The sequence below is a fragment of the Anolis carolinensis genome, chromosome 3 (assembly GCF_035594765.1).
Source record: "Anolis carolinensis isolate JA03-04 chromosome 3, rAnoCar3.1.pri, whole genome shotgun sequence".
Classification (NCBI taxonomy): Eukaryota; Metazoa; Chordata; class Lepidosauria; order Squamata; family Dactyloidae; genus Anolis; species Anolis carolinensis.
In genome coordinates, this window is record NC_085843.1 from 196,273,836 (window position 1) to 196,300,796 (window position 26,961).

General features: G+C 40.2%; 1 protein-coding gene across 1 annotated transcript; it reads right to left on the reverse strand.

The window, feature by feature from the left end:
• Window positions 1-768: 768 nt before the first annotated feature.
• On the reverse strand, window positions 769-25,588 carry eef1akmt2 (EEF1A lysine methyltransferase 2). The gene is made up of 6 exons (XM_003218587.4): window positions 25,439-25,588; window positions 11,580-11,645; window positions 10,913-11,027; window positions 7,975-8,082; window positions 7,403-7,619; window positions 769-2,978 (listed from the first exon to the last, which is right to left on the reverse strand). Exons 1-6 carry the CDS (start codon window positions 25,486-25,488, stop codon window positions 2,881-2,883), a joined length of 654 nt encoding a protein of 217 aa, XP_003218635.2. The 5' UTR covers window positions 25,489-25,588; the 3' UTR covers window positions 769-2,880.
• Between the last annotated feature and the right edge of the window lie 1,373 nt (window positions 25,589-26,961).

Consider the following 26,961-nt stretch of genomic DNA (forward strand, 5'->3'; position numbering starts at 1 on the left):
ACGGCGCTCCATGCAGTCATGCTGGCCACATGACCTTGGAGGTGTCTACAGACAACGCCGGCTCTTCGGTTTAGAAATGGAGATGTGCACCAACCCCCAGCCAGACATGACCGGACTTAACGTCAGGGGAAACCTTTACCTTTACTATGCATTTCTTGATATTTAGTGGATGCCGCGAATTAGTTTCAATGGCATTTAACTGAAGATCTCAAAATGGTATTTTAAAATAGTAGTAGAAATGGGATGGCAAATCCGATTTTCAAATACTTGTATGACAGCTAGAACCATTTGATTCTCCCTCACAGATAGTTAGGCTCTATAATAAAGTCAGTCACCTAACATCAAAAGATGTACTGATACAGAACAAGTATCCCATTATTGAAATATTTGGGGCCAGAAGTATTTCAGATATTTGTTCAGGTTTGGAATACTTGTATATACATAATGAGCTATCTTAAAGATTAGACCCAATACATATGGTATTATACATAATATCATATGTATACGTTTCCTTGTAACTTATACATATGGTATGATACTAACATTTTAATAATTTTGGGCATGAAGTAACTTTTGTATAATTGAACCATTGAAAGCAAAGTTTTCACTATGTCAGTCAGCCATGTGAACGATTTTGGGGTGTTATGGAATTCCAGATAAGGGGTACTCCACCAGTATGCAGTGCACATTTTTCAGATGGTACAAGGTCATCTATTTTATTGTAGACAACTGAATAAATGTATTTTTCTGAAAGATCAATTCAAGAGATAAATCGGAAATGGTTCTTTACTTTTCTCTTTCAAAAGTATGCATAGGATACAATTAAATGTATACAGAACACTCATTGTTTACTTCCTATACAACTGGAAGGTAGAGAGCACAGACTAGATAAAACTGCTTAGGGAACTAAGTTATGCCCTATGGACCATTTGTAATGAAGAACATGAAGAATTATCAAAGAAAATAGCAGTGGGATTACATAGGATCCCCTGCGGTAGGCTTTATACAGTAAGATCTGGGTGGTGGACAGCAAAAAAATGCAAAAGGAGAATAGAAGATGGAATAAGATTTTATCCCATTCACTAAATGATTCATCTATTCCATCTGAAGTTTAAATTCATCATTAAACATCACTTAGAGGAAAAACTGAAATAGCTCTTCTGTAGAAATATGACAGATTGCCTGCTAGAGCTTCTTGGATGACGAAAATATCATATTTATTGTTATTTGAAAATGTCTGTACATGTTTGGACCTAAAGGAGGAAGAAACGGTTCAATTTCCTTGAGGCAAATTATATTATTCTCAGAAATAAAGAACTGGTGGGAAATTATTAATAGAATTAATAAGCCTTCCAGGACTATCATGCTTGGATAGATTTTCTCATTTATTTTATGTAATTAAAATCAGAATTGTGCAATTTCCGAGAAAAGCACATTTTAGCATTGATCCATCACTACAAAAATTAAGTTTCCTAATTAGTTTGCTGATATAAGAAGTAGTGTAGTAAGAAAGACCTATCTAGAACTGATTACTGTACACGTTTAATATTTTAAGCTACATGCCAAGCTGTACAAACTACAGTCAATATGCTGAAGAAAGTATAAAGTAAATTTTGAAATAAAGTGTAAAGGTGAATTGTTCATGCTGTTCCAATATGAATTAAAGGTAGTGATGAATTAACAGTTTAAAAATGGAACATTCTGTTTACTCAGAAATAATTTTGTTCTTCCATACCCTCAATTTCATCCTTATAGAATAGGGGTAGGCTGCTGCCCAAGGTCTTACCACATCCCCAAAAGCCTTACATTCCCCAGCACTGAGTTGTTTTCAAGCCAGGCAAAATTACTGTATATACTCGAATATAACCCAATACGAACATAAGCTGAGGCACCTAATTTTACCACAAAAAACTGGGAAAACTTATTGATTCAAGTATAAGACGAGGGTGGGAAATGCAGCAGCTACTGGTAAATTTCAAAAATAAAAATAGACACCAATAAAATTACATTAATTGAGGCACCAGTAAGTTAAATGTTTTTGAATATTTACATAAAACTTTAATTTAAGATAATAAAACTTTAATAAGATAAGACTGTCCAACTCTGATTACCTATATACTTGACTATAAGCTGACTCAAGACCAGGACCCTCACTCGAGTATAAGCCAAGGGGGTCTTTTTCAGCCCTTAAAAGGGGCTGAAAAATGTAGCTGATACTTGAGTATATATGGTACTTATTTTGAAAAACAAAGGCATTTAAAACAGTTCAATGGGTTAGCATGGCAAAACTGCCCTTTGCTCCCTAGAGGATACAAGAAAGCATTTTGCCAAAAAAAGGAGCAAGCATCACAAAATGCAGTTCTCTCATCCCATTATAAGCTATTAAAATGTGGACCAGATCACCCTGTTTTAATCACCAACATATCGTAGCTCAAAGGGAACAGATCTTTTTTCCTCCCTTAGATTTCAGCATGCAATGACCAAAAGGTAATGATTAAATATGTTTTATTCATCCAAGAAGCTTTATCAAACCATTTGTTATACTCCGAAGAGCATAACAAATTAACTTCCGCCACTTTTAATAAATACAATGGCTACTTGCCATGAAATGTGACAATTTTATTCACGTCTTATTGTTGAACTGTGCACTACTTATCATAAGAAAATATTTACACAAAAGATAATTTTTATTCCTTAAAAATTAAGGTACATCCATTCAATAATCTTGAAATGATTGCTTCAAATAAATAAAACAAACATTTGTGTATCTGTAAATTTCACAGCACTTCTTCCAAGTTATAGTCCTGCTGTTTTTCATTTGTCCATGAAATTCAGAATTCAGGATCTTCCGTATAAAACTCACATCCAAAATATAAACTCTTATGTTCTATGTTGAAAAACCAAAGCAGTTACACTGCTTCCAGTTCTTCCTCCAAAGCAGAATGTGGGTGTTGGCAACTCTTCCAGAAAAAGAAATCCTGTCAAATATAAGTAAGAAGCTTTAGTTAGAAAAACAATACTTTATTACTCTTATTGAATAATCTTATAAATTCTGTTATGAATTCAAAAAGAGCACACATAGGCCAGCAAATTCTTCAGGTCTTTATAAGCACTAATATTATATATAGATTATAAAGACACATAACGGTAATACCAGTCATTCCTATTTCAGCTGGAAAATACCTGGAATTATTTCTTATCAAATAGACATAAGGTATCAATTTTTAAATAAATTTGTCAGGGATCTTAAAATCCAAGTTCTGTTTTAGCATCTCAAAAGTAGGCTTACTTTTAAAAACATATTTTAAAGATACTTTTATTCATTTTATCATAATTCAATACATTAGTTATACATAATTTGTTTTACAGCAGACACATAAATTCAATAAATCTACCATACATTAACTTTTAGCATCAACTGTTATTTTTATGCTTATACGTAAAAATTATAACAGAGCTCCATGCAATCATGCCAGCCACATGACCTTGGAGGTGTCTACAGACAATGCCAACTCTTTGGCTTAGAAATGGAGATGAGCACCAACCCTCAGTCGGACATGGCCAAACTTAATGTCAGGGAAAACCTTTACCTATCTTACATATTTTCTATCCCTCACAACTGTGTTCCCCTTCCCCTGAGCCACTCCTTTTATATATCATCTGTCCAAAATTTCATTTCCTCTTGTGGAGGTAACCTTTTGTTTTTCTGTTTGAATCCTTTTTCAATAAATTTTCTCCATACATCATCAAAATCACTTTGTTTTCATATCCAGCTTTCAACTTTTAATTTGCATGCCAGCATATCATTTATTGCCAATTTCCTTATACCACTCTTCTATCTGTACATTTATTTCCCTTTTCCAATTCCTTGGTATAAGCAGTCTTGCTGTTGTTAGTAAGTTTGTTATCCCATCATTATCCTTTTTCAGCTGTTTATTATTATATAATGATAATAAAGCTATACTAGGACTTCTTTCCATCTTAATGTTCATTATATCCTCTGTTTCTCTAAATACTTTCCCCCAAAATTATTTTCATTGCCACCATATATGTATATATGTTCCCTATTCTTGGCATCATCTTCAGCAATTTTTTGAATATTTTTATTTATATTTGCTATTCCTATTAGCAAGATACCATTTCTATATTAACTTATAGTAATTTTCTTTAACCCATATTGAGAAATTTTTCAAATATCTTTGTCTCCATAATTGTAACCACTCCATTTCATTTATTTTCATCCCTAAATCTTCGTCCCAGATCTCCTTGAGGGTGTTATTCTTTTTTTTTCTTTGTTTATTTCAATTATTCTCTTATAAACTTTGCTACAGTAGAGTCTCACTTATCCAAGCTTCACTTATCCAATGTTCTGTATTATCCAACGCAGTCTGCCTTTTAGTAGTCAATGTTTTTGTAGTAAGTGCTGCAATGTTTTGGTGCTAAATTCATAAATACAGTAATTACTACATAACATTATTGTGTATTGAACTGCTTTTTCTGTCAATTTGTTGTAAAACGTGATGTTTTGGTGCTTAATTTGTAAATCATAATGTAATTTTATGTTTAATAGGTTTTTTCTTAATCCCTCCTTATTATCCAACATTTTTGCTTATCCAATGTTCTGCCAGCCCGTTTATGTTGGATAAGTGAGACTCTACTGTAGTTATTTCTTTCAAATGTTTATGTCCCTCTATATCTCTTCCATTTTGCATTATTTGTTCAAATTGATTAAGCTTACTTCAATTATTATTATTATTATTTACCCAATTTTTGAACCATTGTTCTAATTGTATGCAATGGAACCATGTCAATTTTATTTCTCTCAATTCTTTCATAATCATTTCCTTCTTCATTCTGATCTTTTTCCAATTTCCTATTTTGTCTAATTTTTTCCCCCTTAACTTGTTATCCATTATATTTTTTAATTTTCTTGGAAATTTCCTTTCCATTACAATTGGGGTTATTGTTGAACCATCCATTATTAACTTTCTCCTGTATTTGCTCCATACTTCTAATACATTACTCAATACTGGGTTACTAATTTCCCTAATTACTTTTCTCATAAACTCTTTAAAAATATCCCAGATTTCTTTCTCCACTTTTTCCAAATACATTTTCAGCCATCCTACATCTTCCTTTTTATCATTCCTTCTATAACCAGTCTCAGTCTGTTGGCTTCATAATATTTTTTTTACTTTTACAGTACTTTTACAAACATATAAAATGATTGGCATTTTATTTTTATTCAACTTGGAAAATTAGAAAGAAAACATATGACCAGGGAGAGAGCAGGGGTTGTTACTTAGTATTGCATTTATTGAATTCATATTCTGCCCTTTCCCCAGGATCCAAAATCTCAATAAAACTACAAAACTCTTTAAAATTCTTTTCAGCAGTGATTTAAAGGTGTAGTCCAAGTATTATTTATTGTGTCAGAAGTAAATTGAGAATACAGTTATAATATATGAAAAACCAAAAACAATGTTAAAAACTTGGCATTATATTAAATTTCTTTTGACCAGAAGCTGGCCACTTTGAGTGCCTCTGGTGTCGCTGTTGCAGTATGTCTTGTTTAAAAAGCACATTCAAAACAAGGCATTAAATTATGTTTGAGATATAATAAAATAAAAACATTGCAACTTCATTAAAAACTTTACTGCTGCAACACACTAAAAACTATAAGCTTTCTTAAATAAAAAGGTATTTCCCTGTTGGTGGAAAGACAGCAGTGTGTGGGCCAACTGGACTTCCCAGGGAAGGGAATTCCTTTATTTGAAGAAGGCTCTTTTTTGTGGTCAAAAAATGGGGCTAGGGTAGCGGTGGGAATAATCCATACAGATCTTAGATCATGGCCAGGTTTGTTGAGAGATATGGTTTATCAATAGTCTGGATCCAACCTAGAACTTTGAATTCTTCCTGGAAATATATCTGTGCTTAGTGAAATTGTTTCACCAAGCGCCTTATATTATTGCTATAATCTGCTTGACAATTAAGCGACAGCATTTTATATCTGCAGAAGTTTCCAAATGGCTTCCAAAGGCAGCTACAGGTAGACTGCATTACATTAATGTGGGACTGTTCTGTCCCACGAGCTAACTCTCAGGTGCCTTAAATTCAGAAATATAGGAGTTGGAAGCTCACAACAAAAGGTTTAACACGAAACAAATAGTAATTTAATTGTACTGAAGATCAGTACCCTAACTCCTCACAGGGTCTGACTAACACACGATTACTTGAAGGAACAGATGAAGGCTCAGAACTGGGTTTCTCTCGACTACTTCCAAAGAGATCTTCTTTCCACCCTCTTTTCTGTGTCCTTCATCTGGCTTTATCTTCTGTTAACATCTCCAGTTCAGTCTCTTTTCTTCCTTAAACTTCAGACTTGGTTCCTTGATGCTTAAAGCTTGCTTCTCTAAGTCTTGAACTTATTTCTTCAATCTTTGACTTCTTAAACTTTGACTTAGTTTCCTAAACCTTTGATTTCTTAAACTGAGTGTCTTCAATGTTAGACGTGAAAGATATTGCAGCGTCTAGGCTCCTAGGCATCTTTAGACTAACTAAGGAGTTGCTGAGGAGGACTGCAATTTCCGACTCTGGGGGTGTTTCTCAAAGGGACAGGATCTAATTACGGTTCACTCCCACAGAAAGCTAAACAAAAAGGAATTGAACCCATTCTAACTAAGGGGACAACTGAGGCTTAACAAAGAAAATAGTAAAAGCCTCTGTGGGGGCATGTCAGGGATGTAATCAAGGCGTGTGTTACCACAACCAGATCTGACTTTTTAAGAAACGGGCATAACTACTGCAACAGTTTTAACTGCTCAAAATGTAGGGAATATTTGCCACATGAAAAGGTGTGGCAACAGTCTAACTCACATCACAAGAAAATCTACCCAAAGTGCATCTGATTTCCGATTATTTAAGCATACGTTTCAATTTTAATGTACTTCAGTTTTTGGTATCAGTGGCAATCAGTAACGTGAATTTGGGAACAAACCTGAAATGTCAAAACACTTTTGATAGGACTGGTTTAAAAGCTTAAACATGAATTAAGTGCTTACAGACTTCACTGTATTCGAGGTCTTCAGTGTGCCCTTTCACCAATGGTAATCCAATACTTTTTCTTCACAGAAATTCAGATTACTGAGCATCACCACCAGAACAACTTTGCAGCAATAATTTTTGGGACGTAACTAGATTTTTAGATTTAATCTTCATTAAGCATAGGCACGATGATCTCTCATTTGTGTTTTATAATGTCTCCAGTTCAAGAAGCGTTACAGCCCAAACACAAACAGGCACTTTCATCATTGTAATGCCAAGCACTTCTGGCATGGGGAAGAAACAAAAAGTACGGTAAGATTTTGAAACAGATATATGCAATTGCAAGCCAAACATGTACCTTCTTTGAATTCATTACTTAGTTCCTCTCTGGTCCAGTTACAAGAAGTTATGAGGAAAAAGCCTCCTGGTCTCAGCACTTTGTGTAGGGATTTCACGTATTGCTTCCTTTTCTCAGCTGCGTTGTCTGGATTTAGGCTGATGGCATCAAAAGTTCCTTTGTCAATGCAAACCTGAAAACCTGATAGTTCATCTGAGGGATTTAAGATGTCTTCAACCTGTACAAGAGAGGTGTAGCTGTTGAATATGACCTTTTACTGCAATTATTACTTTAAAAACACACATACACACAACATGAACTATTGGGACCTAAGAAGAACCAAACTATTCTGAAACTTCCTAATAAATGTTCTAAATCTACGATCAGATCAGTTCCACTAGTTGTAGCACCTGTGTGCAATCTAACTGTTCAGCACACCTTGCCTAACTTCTAAAGTCTCTATTATGTCATTATTCATTTAGTTCTTAAATTAGATAGCCCTAAGTGCTTTCGCTCTTCAAGAAAATTCTCCAGTATTGCTTTGGAAGCTGATTATGGCACCTTCACATCTACTTTGTTTCACAATAGCTTACCTGCAACTTAACATGTGGCAGTCCTTCCTTTTCCATTATGCTTTTTGAAAGTTGAACCGCAGAGGGACAGTAATCAATTCCTGTAAGATTGGTATAACCGGATTTGGCCTTAAAAACAGGAAAGAAAACCCAGTTAGTCCTAAACATCTTTCCTTGGTTTGCCATCCAATGTCTGTGGCATTAATTTAAGCATAACTGTCTATATAGGATTGAAACATAACAGTGATGTCAAGCTATACTATGATATAGAAGGAAACAGAGCAGGAGATAGTCAACTGAAGCATATCTTTTCCAAGAAATATTCCATGGACTATTTCATGAGTCCAAATACTTTCCAGATTGCAGATTCTACCAACTGAAGAAAAGATTTTTGATTTGTTCATTAAGGCATAACAGTGGAAAATGCATTTTGCAAATCGATTTCAAGGTAAGGGTAGTTTCAGAGGCTTCACTGACAACAAAAAGGTTTGCATGAATTAATCCATTATCATATATATTGTACCACATTTCCCGGATCAACTTTTTTCAACAAAAAGATGCATGGATACTAAATACAGAGAGAGATCACATTTCAGATTTCTCTTAAAAACAAATATTTTTTTTGCACCTTACAAGAAATAAGATATTGTTTCACTAATTTCTACAATCGGTTTATTGAGAAAATTTTATTAGAACTGGGCCCCTTCTACACTGCCATATAATTCAGACTATCAAAACAGATAATCCACAATATCTACTTTGAACTGGATTATATAAGTCTACACTGCCATATAATCCAGTTCAAATCAGATAATCTGGATTTTATATGGCAGTGTAGAAAGGGCCTAGCTGGTAGGTAGTAGGACAATCCTTTAAATGTTATGAACCAAGATGTAAGAGTATTATAATTTATTTATTTATTTACAGCATTTATATTCCGCCCTTCTCACCCCGAAGGGGACTCAGGGCGGATCACATTACACATATAGGCAAACATTCAATGCCTTTTAACATAGAACAAAGACAGACAAACATAGGCTCCGAGCGGGCCTCGAACTCATGACCTTCTGGTCAGAGTGATTCATTGCAGTGATTCATTGCAGCTGCTCTCCAGCCTGCGCCACAGCCCAGTAGGGGCCAACTGGACATAATAATAATAATAAATAATAAAACTTTATTTATACCCCACCACCATCTCCCCAATGGGGACTCGGGGCGGCTTACATGGGGCCATGCCCGGGAAAAATACAATATAACACAATATAAAAAACAACATATCATAATACAATTACAACAATACAATAAAGAATCATATACAGTACAACACAAAATCCAAAGAGCAATATAACAGGGCAGGCCGCACTAATACTCAGTTAAAACTCGGGGTGAGAAAAGGATAAGAAAAAGGATAAGAATAAAACCACAGGGAACTAAGGAAAAGATAGCAGACAGTCTAGAGGATAAATAATGGGGGGCGTAACAAAAGCATGTAACAGTTATTCTCCGAAAGCACATCGGAAGAGCCATGTTTTTAGATCTTTCCTAAAGTCTGAAAGAGTGGAGGCTTGCCTGATTTCAATGGGCAATGAGTTCCATAAACGGGGGGCCACAGCAGAAAAGGCCCTCTCCCTTGTTCCTACAAGGCGGGTCTGGGATAAAGGCAGTGGCGACAGGAGAGCCTCCCCTGACGATCGCAGAGATCGGGCAGGTTTATGGTAGGAGATACGGTCACGAAGGTAGGTGGGTCCCAAACCGTTTAGGGCTTTATATATGATGGTCTGCACCTTGAATTGGGATCAGAAAATGAACGGAAGCCAGTGGAGCTCCTTAAACATACACAGGGTCTCCTTCATCTAAACAGCATTTGGGTATTTGAAGCTTCCTCTTGTGGCTGGAGGAAATTTGTGTTAGGGGAAACTCCCAAAAACAGCAGAGCATTCAAAAACACAAACATGACACTTATAATTGAGCATTCAGCTCTCAGCAAGCAGAATGTGAATTGTTGTGGCTGGAAAAGACATTTGAGCTTAGGAGGCAAAGATGCAGAGTTCAATCTTTAAAGTTACAAAAGGTTTACTTACAAAAAATAATAACTACATTTTTAAATAGTAAAGAACTGGGTCTGAACTACTCTAACTCCATCTCTTCTAGGGTTCAAAAGGGAAAAATCTCCAAGCACTACATCTCTCCTGACACATAAAGGCATAGAGGTCTCAATACACTAAGATGTAAGAAGCAGAAGGCTGAATCAAAGGCATGCACATGAAAAGTATCCACTCTATATAACCAATCAGAATAAGAGCGGAAAGAGAGACAACAAATAGATACAGTAGAGTTTTGCTTATCTAACATAAACGGGCTGGCAGAATGTTGGATAAGCAAAAATGTTGGATAATAAAGAGGGATTATGGAAAATCCTATTAAACGTCAAATAACGTTATGATTTTACAAATTAAACACCAAAATAACAAGTTTTACAACAAGTCTGTCACTTTTTTGGGAGCATGGCTGCACTTGTGTTGTCACTGGGTGTGTTGGCCCGCTGTGCGTTGCTGCCTAGAGAAACAGCTGTGGATTTGGGCGGGAGACAGATGTGTTGGATAATACAAAACATTGGATGAGCAAAGGTTGGATAAGCGAGACTCTACTATACATACATTCAGGAGTTGGGGGGAAGAGATTCCCTGAGCCTATTCCTAAATTAACTAACTGTTCCTCATTGAGGACTGCAGACTCGGGCAGCATGGGGTTGAATTCTAACAATTTGGACCCCAATTTTACACAATTTTAGTATGACAACACTAGTGCTTTCGTGCTCACAATGAAGATTCAAAATGAATTCACATGATGCAGTCATGCCCATGGATATGGACCACTGCATTATAATTAACATTTCAGCCAGTATTTAGCTCTTGCTTGCTTAGTCCATAAGTTTAGATGTTGCATCACAAATACCAACCAATTCAACCAGTAAAACTCCATTTCCCGTTCCAATGTCAAGCACAGAGCAGCCCAGGGGTATCTTTTGTTTCTCTAGCCATCTAATTAAACGATTCATGCTCTCTTCGCCAAACCTAATGAGAAACAGAGCTTCAGGTAAGTAGTTCCATTAGTCTATGCATAAAATGCAAGCAAACTTTATCAGTGTCAGGCAATGCATCCACATCATGTTAGCATCAAGGCTTCACTCTCTGGAGATCACATTACAAGTTTGTTTAATTAATTATTTAAATGAATGGATCGTTCTGAAACTGGTCAGGTTAAAATTACACAAGAGGTTCTTGCTGTTGTTATAAAAACATATTGTGTAGAAACTCAAAGCAGCAGTGAATCTTTCTCTGTGCCTCTTATTTAAATTTTGACAAACCTCAGGGATATAAACACTTGGCCTCTGCAATGCAGCCCACGGCCAGCAATTTATTTACCCCATAAAAAAACACAGATGTTAGATGATAATTAGCTGTTTTAATTTGCAACAGGTTTAGTCCAGACCAGAGCTGGCATTTTTCATGAAAACCTCTGTAACACATTACCAGTACTATAAGCAAAACAGCAGATGTACCATTTTATTTTATTACATGCAAAAAAAATGTGCTGAACCTTGTTATGGTCTTATCGATACTTACCAGATCTCACCAGCATCACCACTTTCTTTAAAAATTTTCAGTTCTTGTTCATACGCTGCATCCCAACTGCAGATGAAGAAAAAACATTGACATTAATAGAACAAAGACTTACATCTTGTGTTGTTACCGTAACACCCGGAAGGGAATATCTAAGAAAATATTACTTGCCCTCTTCCCAGAGGAAAAACAACTTTATCCTTTACCCTATAACCAACAACAACTTGACAATTTCTATTCAATTTACATTCTGTGCATATTAACTTTGGTATAAACATGCCTGGCTAGTATGTATAAGGAACCATGCATAAATCTTTGTGCACATTTCTTTTATAAAATGATATTGCAACTTATTAATATTTCCAAAGTCATTTAGAGAGCTTCAAGTAAAAAAAAATATGTAGAGAAATGGGTTGTCAAAGCTTTCATGGCCAGTATCACTGGGTTGCTGTGAGTTTTCTGGGCTGTATGGCCATGTTCCAGAAGCATTCTCTCCTGACGTTTCACCCACATCTATGGTAGCCAGGCCTTGAAGCTGCAAGGCTTTTCAATACTAACCAAAATGACTACTTGCAACATTCACACTTGCCTCCAACAGACAAGAGTTCTTTCTTCCACTCTGGACCTTCCACTGATATATAAACCTCCCTTGCCTGGTTTCCAATATACCTCACAACCTCTGAGGATGCTTGCCATAAATGTGGGCAAAACATCAGGAGAGAATGCTTCTGGAGCATGGCCATACAGCCCAGAAAACTCACAGCAACCCAATGTGGAGAAAACTGAAGAATGTAAAACGTGATTAAGAAAACTAACCTAGAAATGCAATACCAAATTTATTCCTGCTTTATCTGTTCCAAAGCTGAGTAATTTCCCCCAAAAAAACATGTTTCCATGAGAAAACTTCATTCTTTCATCAAGGTAATTCATAACAACTTTTGGAATTTAATACAATGTTTGCTTAGTAACTATAAGTCAAACAAACACATGAAGTCAGCTTTATGCTCTACACTTTGGATGCTGGGGAAATTTTCAGAAACATTTCCGGTTCTCATTATTAGGTGCTAGAGTGAGAAAGTCCTTTCCCTAATTGCCACTCAATAGATGTCTGAAGATGTGGGACACTTAGGGTGCATCTATACTGCAGAGTTAGTGCAGCTTGACATCACTTGAACTGCCATGGCTCAGTATAAATGCACTTTAGAGAAAGACTTCTGGTGATGAACCTCTGTCGAGACCTGGTTCAGGCTTCAACTTACCCAAACTCCAAGTTTACTCATATTCTGAACAAATCCATGTGAGTAGACCAGCTACAGCCATAGGGTCTTAATATGTATTTATATTGATTATTTTATGTAATAAAATTTGAAGTTTTCTGTTCCTGGTTTGAAAGTGTTATTCCCTGATTAATTGTGCGGTACACACTTTGAAAGTAGTTATTATACTCCAGAAGCAACTCAGGTTGCTCCTGACACGAAAAACAAAACAAAACAAAACAAAAAAAACCTCCAGAAACGTCTTTTTTGTGACTGTCACAAACTATGTTGAATTGGTTGAAAGTCTGGGAGATATTCATCAAAAAAACTATAGCAAAAGGTGCTGCAGGATGTTCCATAAAAACAAAGTTTTTGCAGTTCAATACACCTTTTCCATGTTTTAATGATAGAACCAATTAGGAAATTACATTTATAACACCGGAACGAAAATTGTGTTACAGTGTAACTGAAGTGATGCCACAAGCCTTGGCATCACCTTATAGTAACATGGACTAAGGCTCCTTCTACACTTCCATATAATCCAGATTATAAGCAAATAGTCCACATTATTTGGTTTGAGCTAGATTATATGAATCTACACTGTCATATAATTGTTCAAAGCAGATAATCTGGATTTTATATGGCAGTGCTGAAGGGAGCCTTAGAAGCACAAGCAAATTTCCTTGTACCCTTTTACAAGCAAGCCTTAATATTCACATCAGAAATAAGTATTTTAAAAGATACAAAAACTATGGCTGTTATTCTGATAGTGTCACTAACTAGGGAAGGGTGAGATTCTGTTCAAATGTAGAATTCTGCACTTTCTACTAATAATAGCATAGCTTTATATATAGACTCAGAATTCAGTGGGGAATCTTGTCATTTTGTCTAAAATCTGGAAATTCTAAAGTCCCGAGCCTCCGGTGGCGCAGTGTGTTAAAGCACTGAGCTGCTGAACTTGCAGACCGAAAGGTCCCAGGTTCAAATCCAGGGAGCAGAGTGAGTGCCCGCTGTTAGCTCCAGCTTCTGCTAACCTAGCAGTTCGAAAACATGCAAATGTGATTAGATCAATAGGTACCACTCCAGCGGGAAGGTAATGGTGCTCCATGCAGTCATGCCGGCCACATGACCTTGGAGGTGTCTACGGACAATGTTGGCTCTTCAGCTTAGAAATGGAGATGAGCACCAACCCCCAGAATCGGACACGACTGGACTTAACATCAAGAGAAACCTTTACCTTTACCTTGTTAAGAAAAGCCTACCACTCATGCAAGGGCACATCTAGACTGTAGAATTAATACAGTTTGGCACTACTTTAACTGCCATGGCTCAATGCTATGGAATTCTGGGATTTGTGGTTTGGTGAGATACAAGCACTTTTTGGTGTAGAAGGCTAAATCTAAACACATAACAAAAGTGAAAAATGTGTGTGTGTATGTGGTGGAGGTATACACTTAGACAGACTCCCGCCTCCACAAACAGCTATAGTTCGCACTGAGCAGGAGACACCAATGGCCCTCCCTCCGCTGACATGCAGGTTATAGTGAGGGCCGTAAACTTGTAGTCCAAACTCTGTCCGTGTCTTCCACAAACACCATCCTGCACCCCACCCAAGTGAAGCCTTCCATGCGGGGACAATTTAATCCTAGATATACGTTTTTTCCTCCAGAATGGACATCCCAGGGTTCCTTAATTTGCATGACCCTGCCCACTGCCTCTCCCTCAACCCTTTCCTACCCTTTCCTACGGCACACAATTAACAGAGGAATTGATCAGCAACTAAACAAGAGATCTGGGGAGAATTCACCATGATTTGTAGTTGTACTTGCCCTACATCCAGAAAGCACTGTTAACCCAATCAACGATGGATCTGGACCAAACTTGCCACAGATGATGGAACTTGCACCTTCACTGATGCTGTGACCTCCACCGACAATGGACTGGGACCAAACTTGGCACAGAGAAGCCCATGACCAACTGAACATACTGCAGGAGTTAGTGGGAATGGGCCTTGAATTTGGGAGTTATAGTTCACCTACATCCAGAAAGCACTGAACCCAGCTGACGTCAGATATGGATCAAACTTGGCACATAGACCTAACATGGCCAACTGCAAATACTGGCAGGGTTTGCAGGTCATTGCCCTGGGAATCTGGGAGTTGTAGTTCACCTTTATTCGAACAGCACTGAACCCAGCTGACGATGGATCTGGACCAAACTTCAATGATATTACCTAACATCTCAAAACAAACAATGCCTTCTTCTAATAACCTGGTGTCACGACCCAGGTTGCAAAGGCACCAATAACCAAACACAGAGGCCAGAATCTAACTAATATCTTTATTGAAGGAATATATAAAGTTAATAAAAGCAGATGTAAAAGTTAGTCCAGAAGCAGACCTTTCAAGAAAGGTCAAAATTAGTCCAAAAAGGCAATGTCCAATATGAAATATTAAGGTCCAAAGTTGTAATCCAATAACCGAAACACTCACTTTGCCAGGCAAAGTGAGGGGAGATGACAAGGTTCTTTAGTCCATAAACTTGAGCAAGGCTAGGAAATAACTTGATACTTGAAGCAAGGCTTAAAACGTGAAACAAGGTAACTAGGAACAAGAACAAGGTCCGTGGAATAACTTGGTAAAATCCGTGGAACAAGGCAAGGATTGGTCCTGGGAAACAAGGCAAGGTCCGTAGATAAACAAAGGCTGGGAAGCAAGGCGAAGGCTGGATAGCAAGGCAAGGCTTGAGCAGGAGCGAGGCTTGAATCGGAGCGCGCTGTCCAGACACAACTCGCTCCGTAGGCTGACGAATTGACTCCGCGAAGTTACTACGCGGGCAAAACACCTATATAGAGTCTAACTTTCTCACCGAAGCAGTTCTCTGGGAATCAGAAACGAAAGCTAAACTCTGAGACCAGATGTTAAACTCCTTAAAGATTCTCACGAGAAGCAGTCTTAATTGGCTACATTCTTAGCTGCAATCCTCGCACTCCTGCGCGAAGCTGATTCCAAACTTCTCTGTTGTTTACAAAACTCCCGGCGCAAGAACACGGGAGAAGTAGGCTCTGGGCTTGTTTGACATACTTCTGGGAGACAACTTTCTTGCAGGTGCAAGGTTCCCAGATCTGCCTGGGAAAGATCTGGCTGAGAGGAATCCAGTTCAGACTGGGAAGGTAAAAAACCCAAGTTTTCCTCCTCATCAGGAATTACAATGTCCTGAGCAGGACTACAAGGCCCATGGGTCATCACACTATCCCCCTCCTCAAGGCCCCTCCCAAACTGGGGCCCTCTCCCCGAGGCGCGAGGTCGCGGCTTGGCGGGATAGGTCTGATGAAAGCGGCGGGTTAGATCAGGAGCATGGACTGTGGAGGCGTCTTCCCAAGAGCGTTCCTCAGGGCCAAAACCCACCCAGTCAATGAGATATTGTAGGCGGCGGCGATGAAAGCGAGAATCCAAAATGTCCTCAACCTCGAACTCCTCCTCCCCATTCATCAAAACAGGAGGGGGGGCCGGTTGGTCTGTATCAGGACGCACACCATCCGCCGGAAGGAGCAGGGAACGGTGAAACACTGGGTGAATGCGCATTGAACGCGGAAGTTGGAGTTTGAAAGTCACGGGGTTTAATTGCGCCACCACTGGATAGGGGCCAATGAAACGGGCATCTAACTTCCGGCAAGGGCGGTGGGAGGGCAGAAAGCGAGTGGACAGAAAAACCCGTTCTCCTACCTTGATTTCAGGGCCCGGCTGGCGGTGTTTATCAGCGTGGCGTTTATAGTCCTCCTTGGCTTGGTCCAGTTGCTGGAGCAAAAGTTGTTGTACCGCTGTGAGTTCCTGTAGCCAATCCTCTGCTGCGGGAACTTCTGAAGTTTCAATGACAGGGGGAAAGAAACGTGGATGGAAGCCGTAGTTTGCAAAGAACGGCGTTTCTTTTGTAGAAGCTTGAACTCCATTGTTGTAGGCAAACTCAGACAGTGGTAACAGAGAAGCCCAATTGTCCTGTTGGTAATTTACATAACAGCGAAGATACTGCTCCAAAGTGGCATTGGTGCGCTCCGTTTGCCCATCTGTTTGGGGATGATGAGCTGAAGATAAGCGGGAGTCTATGCCCAATAGTTTTTGTAGCGCCTTCCAAAAACGAGAGGTGAATTGAGATCCACGGTCTGTGACTAAACTCTTGGGCAATCCATGTAGTCTGAAAACATGTTGAAGGAATAGATCCGCAGTCTCTTTGGCCGTGGGGAGGCCTTCGCAGGGAATGAAATGGGCTAACTTGGTGAAAAGGTCCACCACCACTAAGATCGTGGTGAATCCACAGGAAGGTGGTAGGTCAGTGATGAAATCCGCAGAAATTATTTCCCATGGGCGAGATGGGGTAGGAAGGGGGTGTAAAAGCCCTGAGGGCTTCTCCCTTCTTATCTTGGAGCGCTGGCATACTGGGCAGGTGTTGACATATTTTTCCACATCCTTGCGGATCTTGGGCCACCAAAAATCCCTTAGGATCAGATGCATGGTTTTAAATAGTCCGAAGTGTCCTGCTGGTTTGCAGTCATGACACAGACGGAGCGCTTTTTCCCTGCCCGGTCCGGGTGGGATATAAACATGATTTCTATAGCAAAGCAGCCCATCTCTAAGTGAAAAGGGAAAATGCAGACCTTGGCGAAGTTGGTCCTGCGCCCAGGCATCTGCTTGCTGACTAGCCCTGATTTCTTGAGCACAGATGGGTCCTGGAGTAGAGGAAGTTGAACCAATGGAAATGGATTTGGTGTTCCCCACTGTGAGCGTGGCAAAGTTCTCGGGTTGTAATAGTTGGGATTCAAAGGTCTCCTTACGTCCTGCAGCGTATTCCGGTTTACGTGACAAGGCGTCTGCTTGCTTGGTCTGGGCTGGGGTCACGTAATGAATCTGGAAGTTGAAACGTTCGAAGAATAAAGCCCAACGTTGCTGCCTCTGATTCAGTTTGCGGGCAGTTCTTAGATGTTCTAGATTACGATGATCAGTATGGACTTCAATGGGAAATTTGGCCCCTTCTAGCCAATGTCTCCAAGTTTCAAAGGCTGCCTTTATGGCCAGTAGTTCTTTTTCCCAAATGGTGTAATTCCTCTCTGGTGTGGTTAGTTGACGAGAGTAAAAGGCACAGGGATGGAGGTGATCTCCCACCGGTTGTAAGAGTACCGCCCCAATTGCCACATCAGAGGCGTCCGCTTGCACAACAAAAGGGGTTCCAGGATTTGGGTGCTGTAGAATTGGCTGGGACGTGAATAGTTTCTTTAGTTGCTGGAACCCTTTCTCTGCTTGATCAGTCCAGCGGAAAGGCTGTTTTCCACGGATGCAGCTAGTGATGGGGTCAGACCAGCGGGCAAAATCTGGAATGAACTTGCGGTAATAGTTCGCGAACCCCAAGAAACGCTGCACTTCTTTCTTGTTAGTTGGCGCCCGCCATTCCAATACTGCTGAAACCTTGGCTGGATCCATGGAAAGCCCTAGAGGCGAGATGCGGTAACCAAGGAAATCTACCTCTTGTAGATCAAAGGCGCATTTTTCCAGCTTGGCATAAAGTCCATGATCCCGCAATCGTTGTAACACCATTTTGACGTGGTTCTCATGTTCTGATTGTGATCTAGAAAACACCAAAAAATCGTCCAGGTAGATTATCAAGAACCTGTCTAGATAGTCCTGAAAAATGTCATTGACAAAATGCTGGAACGTTGCGGGAGCTCCGCATAAACCGAAATTCATAACTCGGGATTCGAATAATCCGAATTTGGTCTGGAAGGCGGTCTTCCACTCGTCCCCTTCCCTGATGCGAACTAAGTTGTAAGCCCCCCGAAGATCCAGCTTGGTGTAAACCTTGGCTCCTCGAAGCCGATCCAGTAGATCCGAGATTAGGGGCAGGGGATAGCTATTCCGCTTGGTGATATTGTTCAATGCTCTGTAGTCCACCACCAAGCGTAGTTCCCCTGACTTCTTCTTCACAAACATCACTGGGGAGGCGGCTGGGGATTGAGAGGGTCTGATGAATCCCTTGCGAAGGTTTGTCTCTATGAATTCCCTGAGAGCTTCTTGCTCTGGTTCAGTCAGGGAGTAGAGATGCCCTCGCGGGATCGGGGCCCCCTCCACCAAGTCAATGGCACAGTCATAAGGTCTATGTGGGGGTAATTTTTCGGCTTCTTTCTCGTTGAATACATCCCAATACTCGGAGTACTTCTTTGGCAAGGTGATGATGGGCTCGGTGTCTGTGGCATGGCAGACCTTGGCTACGAGGCAATGGTTTTGGCAGTACGGCGAAGCAAACTGCAGTTCTCTGTTGGACCAGGAGATGTTAGGGTCGTGGAGAGTCAGCCATGGAATTCCCAAAATCACAGGGAAATGGGGAACCTCGGTAACAAAGAAGGAAATCTCTTCCATATGTTCCCTTATCCACATCCTGGTGGGTTCCGACCACTGACTTACGGGGCCCGTCTTGAGGGGGCGGCCGTCTATGGCTTGCACCACACGGGCATTCTTGAAATCATGATATTGTAATCCCAGAGAGTCGGCATACTCTCTATCAATGAAATTGTTGGTAGCTCCAGAGTCTATCATGGCGTGGATCATGACGGGTCCCCTTTTTGCTGACCATAATGTGACCACGAGAAGGAACAGGACCCCGGTTGGCGGCTCTTGAATGGATTTTTTGACCGGGTTGGCGAGCCTCTCTACACCCGGTCGTTGGCTTCCCCCGCCGGCTGTGTGCCAGTCGGCTCAGACGCCTTCGTCTCCGTGGAGGACGCCGCCGCAAGACGGGCGGCAGGCTTCCCTTTGGCTGGGCACTCTCTGGCGAAATGGCCCCCATTCCCGCAGTACCAACAGAGGTTTAAGCGTTGACGATGGGCCTTCTCGGCGGCATCCAGTCTGGGACGCACATTGCCCAACTGCATCGGCACCTCCTCGCCTCCTCTGGGGTATGGGGTTGGCGGTGGGGGTCTCCACACTGGACGTGGCTGAACGCTGATGGGAGCGGGGGGTTTTGCCCCGGCTCTACTGCCCTGGCCTCGAACCCACTGTTTCCTGTTGGCAATCATGACTTCAGCCCGTAAACATTGATCAATGAGTGCCTCGAGGGTCTGGGGAGGATCCACCTTGGAGATTTCTTCCAGCATTTCAATGTTGAGACCCTCCCGGAATTGTCCTCTGAGGGCTACATCGTTCCAGCCGGTGTTGTGGGCCAGCACTCGGAACTCGGCTATATACTGAGACATAGGTCTGTCTCCTTGGAAAAGGCGACGGAGTTTGTGACCGGCTGCCTCCAAATTGTCCTCGATTCCCCAAGTCTCCTTGAGGTGGTCCAAGAAGTGTTGCGCTGATCTTAGGTGTGGAGAGGCTTGGTCGTACAGTGCCGTCGCCCAATTGGCCGCTGGCCCGTCTAGAAGACTGTAAACCCACGCCACTTTGATGTCTTCTTGGGGAAACTCGGCATCTCGGGCCTCTAGATAAGCTTGACATTGGCGACGGAAAACATGAACCTTAGAAGCTTCTCCAGTAAACTTGGTAGGCAACGCCATGGCCGGGAGGCGGACTCCGCGCTCCCGCAAGCCCTTTATTTCTCCATCCTGGGCATTGAGTCTGTCGCGGATGCGATCCACCTCATCCTTGTCGATGGTGTAGGTAAGCGGCTGCCCACCCGGCACGGTTCCGGTAGACATTCTGGCCTTGGTTAATTGGTGCTTATGGGTGGCGGAGTCAAACTGTCACGACCCAGGTTGCAAAGGCACCAATAACCAAACACAGAGGCCAGAATCTAACTAATATCTTTATTGAAGGAATATATAAAGTTAATAAAAGCAGATGTAAAAGTTAGTCCAGAAGCAGACCTTTCAAGAAAGGTCAAAATTAGTCCAAAAAGGCAATGTCCAATATGAAATATTAAGGTCCAAAGTTGTAATCCAATAACCGAAACACTCACTTTGCCAGGCAAAGTGAGGGGAGATGACAAGGTTCTTTAGTCCATAAACTTGAGCAAGGCTAGGAAATAACTTGATACTTGAAGCAAGGCTTAAAACGTGAAACAAGGTAACTAGGAACAAGAACAAGGTCCGTGGAATAACTTGGTAAAATCCGTGGAACAAGGCAAGGATTGGTCCTGGGAAACAAGGCAAGGTCCGTAGATAAACAAAGGCTGGGAAGCAAGGCGAAGGCTGGATAGCAAGGCAAGGCTTGAGCAGGAGCGAGGCTTGAATCGGAGCGCGCTGTCCAGACACAACTCGCTCCGTAGGCTGACGAATTGACTCCGCGAAGTTACTACGCGGGCAAAACACCTATATAGAGTCTAACTTTCTCACCGAAGCAGTTCTCTGGGAATCAGAAACGAAAGCTAAACTCTGAGACCAGATGTTAAACTCCTTAAAGATTCTCACGAGAAGCAGTCTTAATTGGCTACATTCTTAGCTGCAATCCTCGCACTCCTGCGCGAAGCTGATTCCAAACTTCTCTGTTGTTTACAAAACTCCCGGCGCAAGAACACGGGAGAAGTAGGCTCTGGGCTTGTTTGACATACTTCTGGGAGACAACTTTCTTGCAGGTGCAAGGTTCCCAGATCTGCCTGGGAAAGATCTGGCTGAGAGGAATCCAGTTCAGACTGGGAAGGTAAAAAACCCAAGTTTTCCTCCTCATCAGGAATTACAATGTCCTGAGCAGGACTACAAGGCCCATGGGTCATCACACCTGGGCACCACTGGGTTCCCAAGCTAGTACCTTATAAAACCACAACCACCATGATTCCATAGCATTGAGTCACGACAGTTCAAATGATGTCAAGATGCATTAATTTTACAGTATATATGCAGCTTGTATCATCCCTTTAAAACCATAGTAGTTAGAACAGGACAAAGCACTTGGATGAAACCTGACTCACACTGGGTTCAATACGATTTACTTTATGCAGGTGCATGTAGGATTTAACTTTAAGTCATTTAGAGTGGCGGAAAATGGCCTAAGACGAGGAAGGTATTTTTCCTACTGGACGCTTCTTGCATAAGGGAGAGAAGTCAAATGGAGAGGTTATCCTTAACTCTCTTTACAACAGTGTGGAGTGGCCACAGCTCAGGATCTCAGAGTTGAAGAACTGATGTAAGAGTAATCTACATGCAATTACGAGATTAACAGGACTGGTAAGTGTTATTGACATAAAAGGGATAGCTTGCAAAACAAGTTTCAAAGCACAGTGCATGAAAGAGATAACAGTTGCTACTTTGGCCTTTAGAAGTGACCTGACCTGAAAAGTATTTTTAACCAGCCATCTGGTTTCTATTTTTGTTCAACCTTAAGTGTTAAGCAATTCTGGATGGCGAGACAATTAAAATGTGTATACTAAAAGTCTAGCTCTCTTTAAAAAAAAAAAACTACATTAAAAAAAAGGGAACAGGAGCCCAAGCGTTCCTAGAAAGGACACTTATCTTATTTAGGATCTTCTCTCCAAATCCCAGATCTGTGGATTTGCCCGTTTGAATGAGATATTTCCCTGTGCCCATATTATTTTATATATCCCAGTGACTAAACAATGCCACAATTTTGATTAACTTATTCAACACATGGGGATTTTTTTTTTGTGTCAGGAGCAACCGGAGTTGCTTCTGGAGTGAGAGAATTGGCCGTCTGCAAGGACGTTGCCCAGGGGACGCCCGGATGTTTTGATGTTTTACCATCCTTGTGGGAGGCTTCTCTCATGTCCCCGCATGGAGCTGGAGCTGATAGAGGGAGCTCATCCGCACTCTCCCCGGGTGGGATTCGAACCTGGCAGCTTTCAGGTCAGCAACCCAACCTTCAAGTTACGAGGCTTTTATCCCCTTGGCCACCAGGGGCTCCAACACATGGGGATAATGTGTTGTCGAAGGCTTTCATGGCCGGGATCACAAGGTTGTTGTATGTCTTTCGGGCTGTGTGACCATGTTCCAGAAGTATTCTCTTCTGACGTTTTGCCCACATCTATGGCAGGCATCCTCAGAGGCTGTGTGGCATGGGGGATAATATTAAAAAGTCTGCTCACAGAAAACCACACAAACCACAATGATTCCGCTTTCTACCATATTCAAATTACAAAAGAAGCAACCCAAATCCCATCTCATTCTTTTATCCATTAGTTCTTAAGCTTGAAGACATTTTGCATTTCAGAATGCAACTACTAGAGTTTTCCCCTCTTTTTACACAAAGGATCGCATGAAAATGTGAGTTTTTAATGCTGGTATTATTATAACTTCTTTGTCCTTCTGGTTTGTTTGATAAACTACATGCAGGATACTGTAATGAAGATTATTCTACACTCCTTATTCTGAAACATTAAAAACTGAGTGTGGGTGTTGCTTAAAACAAAGGTGAGCCACAGCTCTGTTTATGAGATTTGTGTGCCTCGTGTGTTTGCTGTAGGTAATTTGCTCTTTGAGTTGGATGGGTTTTGTGTCTTCCTCAGGATAAACGCCTCAGTCTCTCAAGGGTGGATCTATACTGTGGAATCAATGCAGTTTGACAGTACTTTAACGGCTGTAACTGAATGCTATGGAGTCAAAGGTTTTGTAGTTCGGTGAGGCACCAGCACTCCTAGGCCCCTTCCACACCGCTATATAATCCAGATTATCTGCTTTAGACTGGATTATATGGCAGTGTAAACTCAGATAATCCAGTTTAAAGTAGATCATGTGGGTGGTCTGCTTTGATAATTTAGATTGTATGGCAGCCTCATATAATCCAGATCAAATTAGATAATATGGATTATTTTATTTGATAATCTGGATTTTATATGGCAGTGTAAGGCCCCTTCACACAGCTGAATAAAATCCCACATTATTATATGAACTGGGATACATGGCAGTGTGGACTCAGATAACCCAGTTCAAAGCAGATATTGTGGGCTATTTTGCCTTGATATTCTGGATTATATGGCTGTATGGAAGAGCTCTAAAAGGGGCCTTAGGCTGGAAATACACTGCCCTATATTCAAGGATCTGATCCCAGATTGCCAGTGTAGATGTGGGCCCCTTCTACACTGTCATATAGTCCAGATTATCAAAGAAGATAATCTGCATTATCTGCATTGAACCGGATTATACGAGTCTATACTGCCATATAATCCAGTTTAAAGCAGATAATATGGATTTTATATGGCAGTGTAGATGGGGCCTCAGGCTGGATCTACACTGCCCTATATTTGATCCTAGATTATCTGCTTTGAACTGGATTATATGGCTCTGCAATGCCACATAATCTGGAAGAAACACATAATCTGGGATCAAATCCTGGAATATAGGGCAGTGTAGATTTAGCCTTACACAGAGAAGACTAAATTTGTTGTAAAACTGCACCTCCCGTAGCATTGAGCCATGGCAGGGCCCTTCTACAGTCATATAACCCAGAATATCAAGGCAGAAAATCCCACATTTTCTGCTTTGAACTGGAATATATTGCAGTGTGGACTTAAATAACCCAGGCTATTCCACATAGCCCTTTATCTCAGAATATCAAGGCAGAAAATCCCACAATGTCTGCTTTGAACTGGATTATTTGAGTCCACACTGCCATATGTTCCAGTTCAAAGCAGAAAATGTGTGATTTTATTCAGTTGTGAGGAAGGGCCCTCAGTCCAAAGCAGATATTGTGGGATTTCCTGCCTTGATATTCTGAGTTATATGGCTGTATGGAAGGGCCCGTAGTTAAAGTGGTGTCAAACTGCTTTAATTCTACAGCGTTGATGCACTCAAATTGTAGTCCAACATCCCTATGTCACATGAGCTTTCGAAGCAGTAACTAGGCTAGATGAATCTTGAATTCTTTCCATCTCAAATAGGAAGACATTTACAAATTGTGGCAATTTTAGTACAAATCGCATCAGAAACAAAACGAAACAAAACTTTTCCTCAATCACAGATAAGTCAATCATTAGCGCCACTTAATTAGTCCTTCAGTAGCAGTATCCAGATTGTCAGTCAATATTGTGACTCAGGGCCCTTCCACAAAGCTGTATATACCAGAATATCAAGGCAGAAAATCCCACAATATCTGGTTTGAACTGGGTTATCTGAGAGCCCTTCCAGACAGGCCCTATATCCCAGGTTTTCTGTTTATCCCAGATTATCTGGCATTGGGGACTCATATAATCCAGTTTGATGAAGAAAACCTGGGATCAGATCCTGGAATATAGGTCCTGGCTGGATGGGCCCTGAGTCCACACTGCCACATATTCCAGTTCAAAGCAGATAATGTGGGGTTTTATTCAGCTGTGTGGAAGGGGCCTGAGACTTGGACTGGTTTGAACAGTATTCGATGCGTAGTGTAGCACCACATAATGCAGTTCGATGTAGTTCAAACGGCATTATATGGTTCCACACTGACAATACAATGCAGTTCAAACGGCATGATTTGGCAGTGGGCTCAGCATAGCTCAGTGCTATGGAATCTTGGAATTTGGAGTATAGGGAAGCACCAGCTCTCTTTGGCAGAGGGGGGCTAATGACCTTGTAAAACTACAAATCCCAGGAATCCATTGCACTCAGCCCATGTCAGTGAAAGCGGTGCCAAACTGCATTCATTAATTCCCTAGTGTGGATGCGCCCTGGTCTCTCTGCCTTGCCGTGCCACTCACTGTTCCTTGGTCCCCAGGGCCGAGGGGCCGAATTCCTCCTCGCCACCCATCGCTGAAGCCTCTGGGAACGGGAAGAGGCGCCGCGCATGCGCAGCTTTGGCCACGCTAGACTGCTGGAGGACCTTCTTCTCACTGCTCCTCTGAATTTTGGACTTCACTTCCCAGAAGCCTCAGCTGCTTTGGCCTATTATCAGGGATCCTGGGAGCTGAACTTGGAAAACCCCTGAGAGACCAGCGTTTGGGAAAGATGTATCTCCCATCAAGATAAAAATGTATAAAAATAACCTACAACAACAATGCTTCTCAAAACCTGTGTTTTCGACACAGAATCAATTACAGCCTTCAGCCTGCTGTCCTTCACGAGCCATATAGATATACAGTAGAGTCTCGCTTATCCAACGTTCTGGATTATCCAACGCATTTTTGTAGTCAATGTTTTCAATACAACGTGATATTTTGGTGCTAAATTCGTAAATACAGTAATTACTACATAGCATTACTGCGTATTGAACTACTTTTTCTGTCAAATTTGTTGTATAACATGATGTTTTGGTGCTTAATTTGTAAAATCATAACCTAATTTGATGTTTAATAGGCTTTTCCTTAATCTCTCCTTATTATCCAACATATTCGCTTATCCAACATTCTGCCGGCCCGTTTACGTTGGATCAGCGAGACTCTACTGTATTTGTATTTTTATATATTCAGGCTACATATATATATACAATTTTATTGCATATAATATTGTTATAATATATTATAATATAGTATTTTATTTATACTTATATCTTATTCTATTTATATATCTTATTTTATATGTATTATATATATATTATATTACACATATTTATATATATTTGTTACATTTATTTATATATTAGTATATCTATTATTTTATTACGTGTTATATTACATATGTATTGTTCTATATATTATAATTTATTGTGTGTGTATATATCTATATATAATATAGTATTATATGTATAATCTTCACATATATATACAGGGGCTTGGTCTGTGTACACACACATATTATTATATATTATATTATATTAGGAATTCTCTCAGGGAGTTAGGGCAGGGTACAAATAAAGTATTATTATTATTATTATATTTCGTATTATAATACATGGACTGGTCCATGAGGTCATGAAGAGTCGGAAACGACTAAACGACTGAACAGCAGTAGCATTATTATATTTTGTATTATATATATATATAATTTTATATATTATATCATATTGCATTTATATATATATATATAATTTTATATGTATAATTTTCACACACATATATACAGGGGCTTGGGTGTGCATACATACCCATATTACATTATTATATTGTTTATAATGTTATTATATATTATATATTATTATATATTATTTTATTTATATATCTTATTTTATATATTGTATTATATTGTACTTATATATATTTATGCTACATTTATTTATATATATTTATATATTATATTGTATTTACATATATATTACATGTTTACATATATATTTATGCTAAATTTA

Excerpts from the sequence above, each read along its gene's own strand:
- eef1akmt2 (XM_003218587.4), bottom strand. The coding sequence starts at position 25,488 with ATGGGTGGCGAGGAGGAATTCGGCCCCTCGGCCCTGGGGACCAAGGAA. Across the intron at positions 11,646-25,438 it reads GCCCTGGGGACCAAGGAACA|TTGGGATGCAGCGTATGAAC; the intron begins GTGAGTGGCACG and ends CTTCATCTGCAG. Across the intron at positions 2,979-7,402 it reads AAGTAATGAATTCAAAGAAG|GATTTCTTTTTCTGGAAGAG; the intron begins GTACATGTTTGG and ends TATATTTGACAG.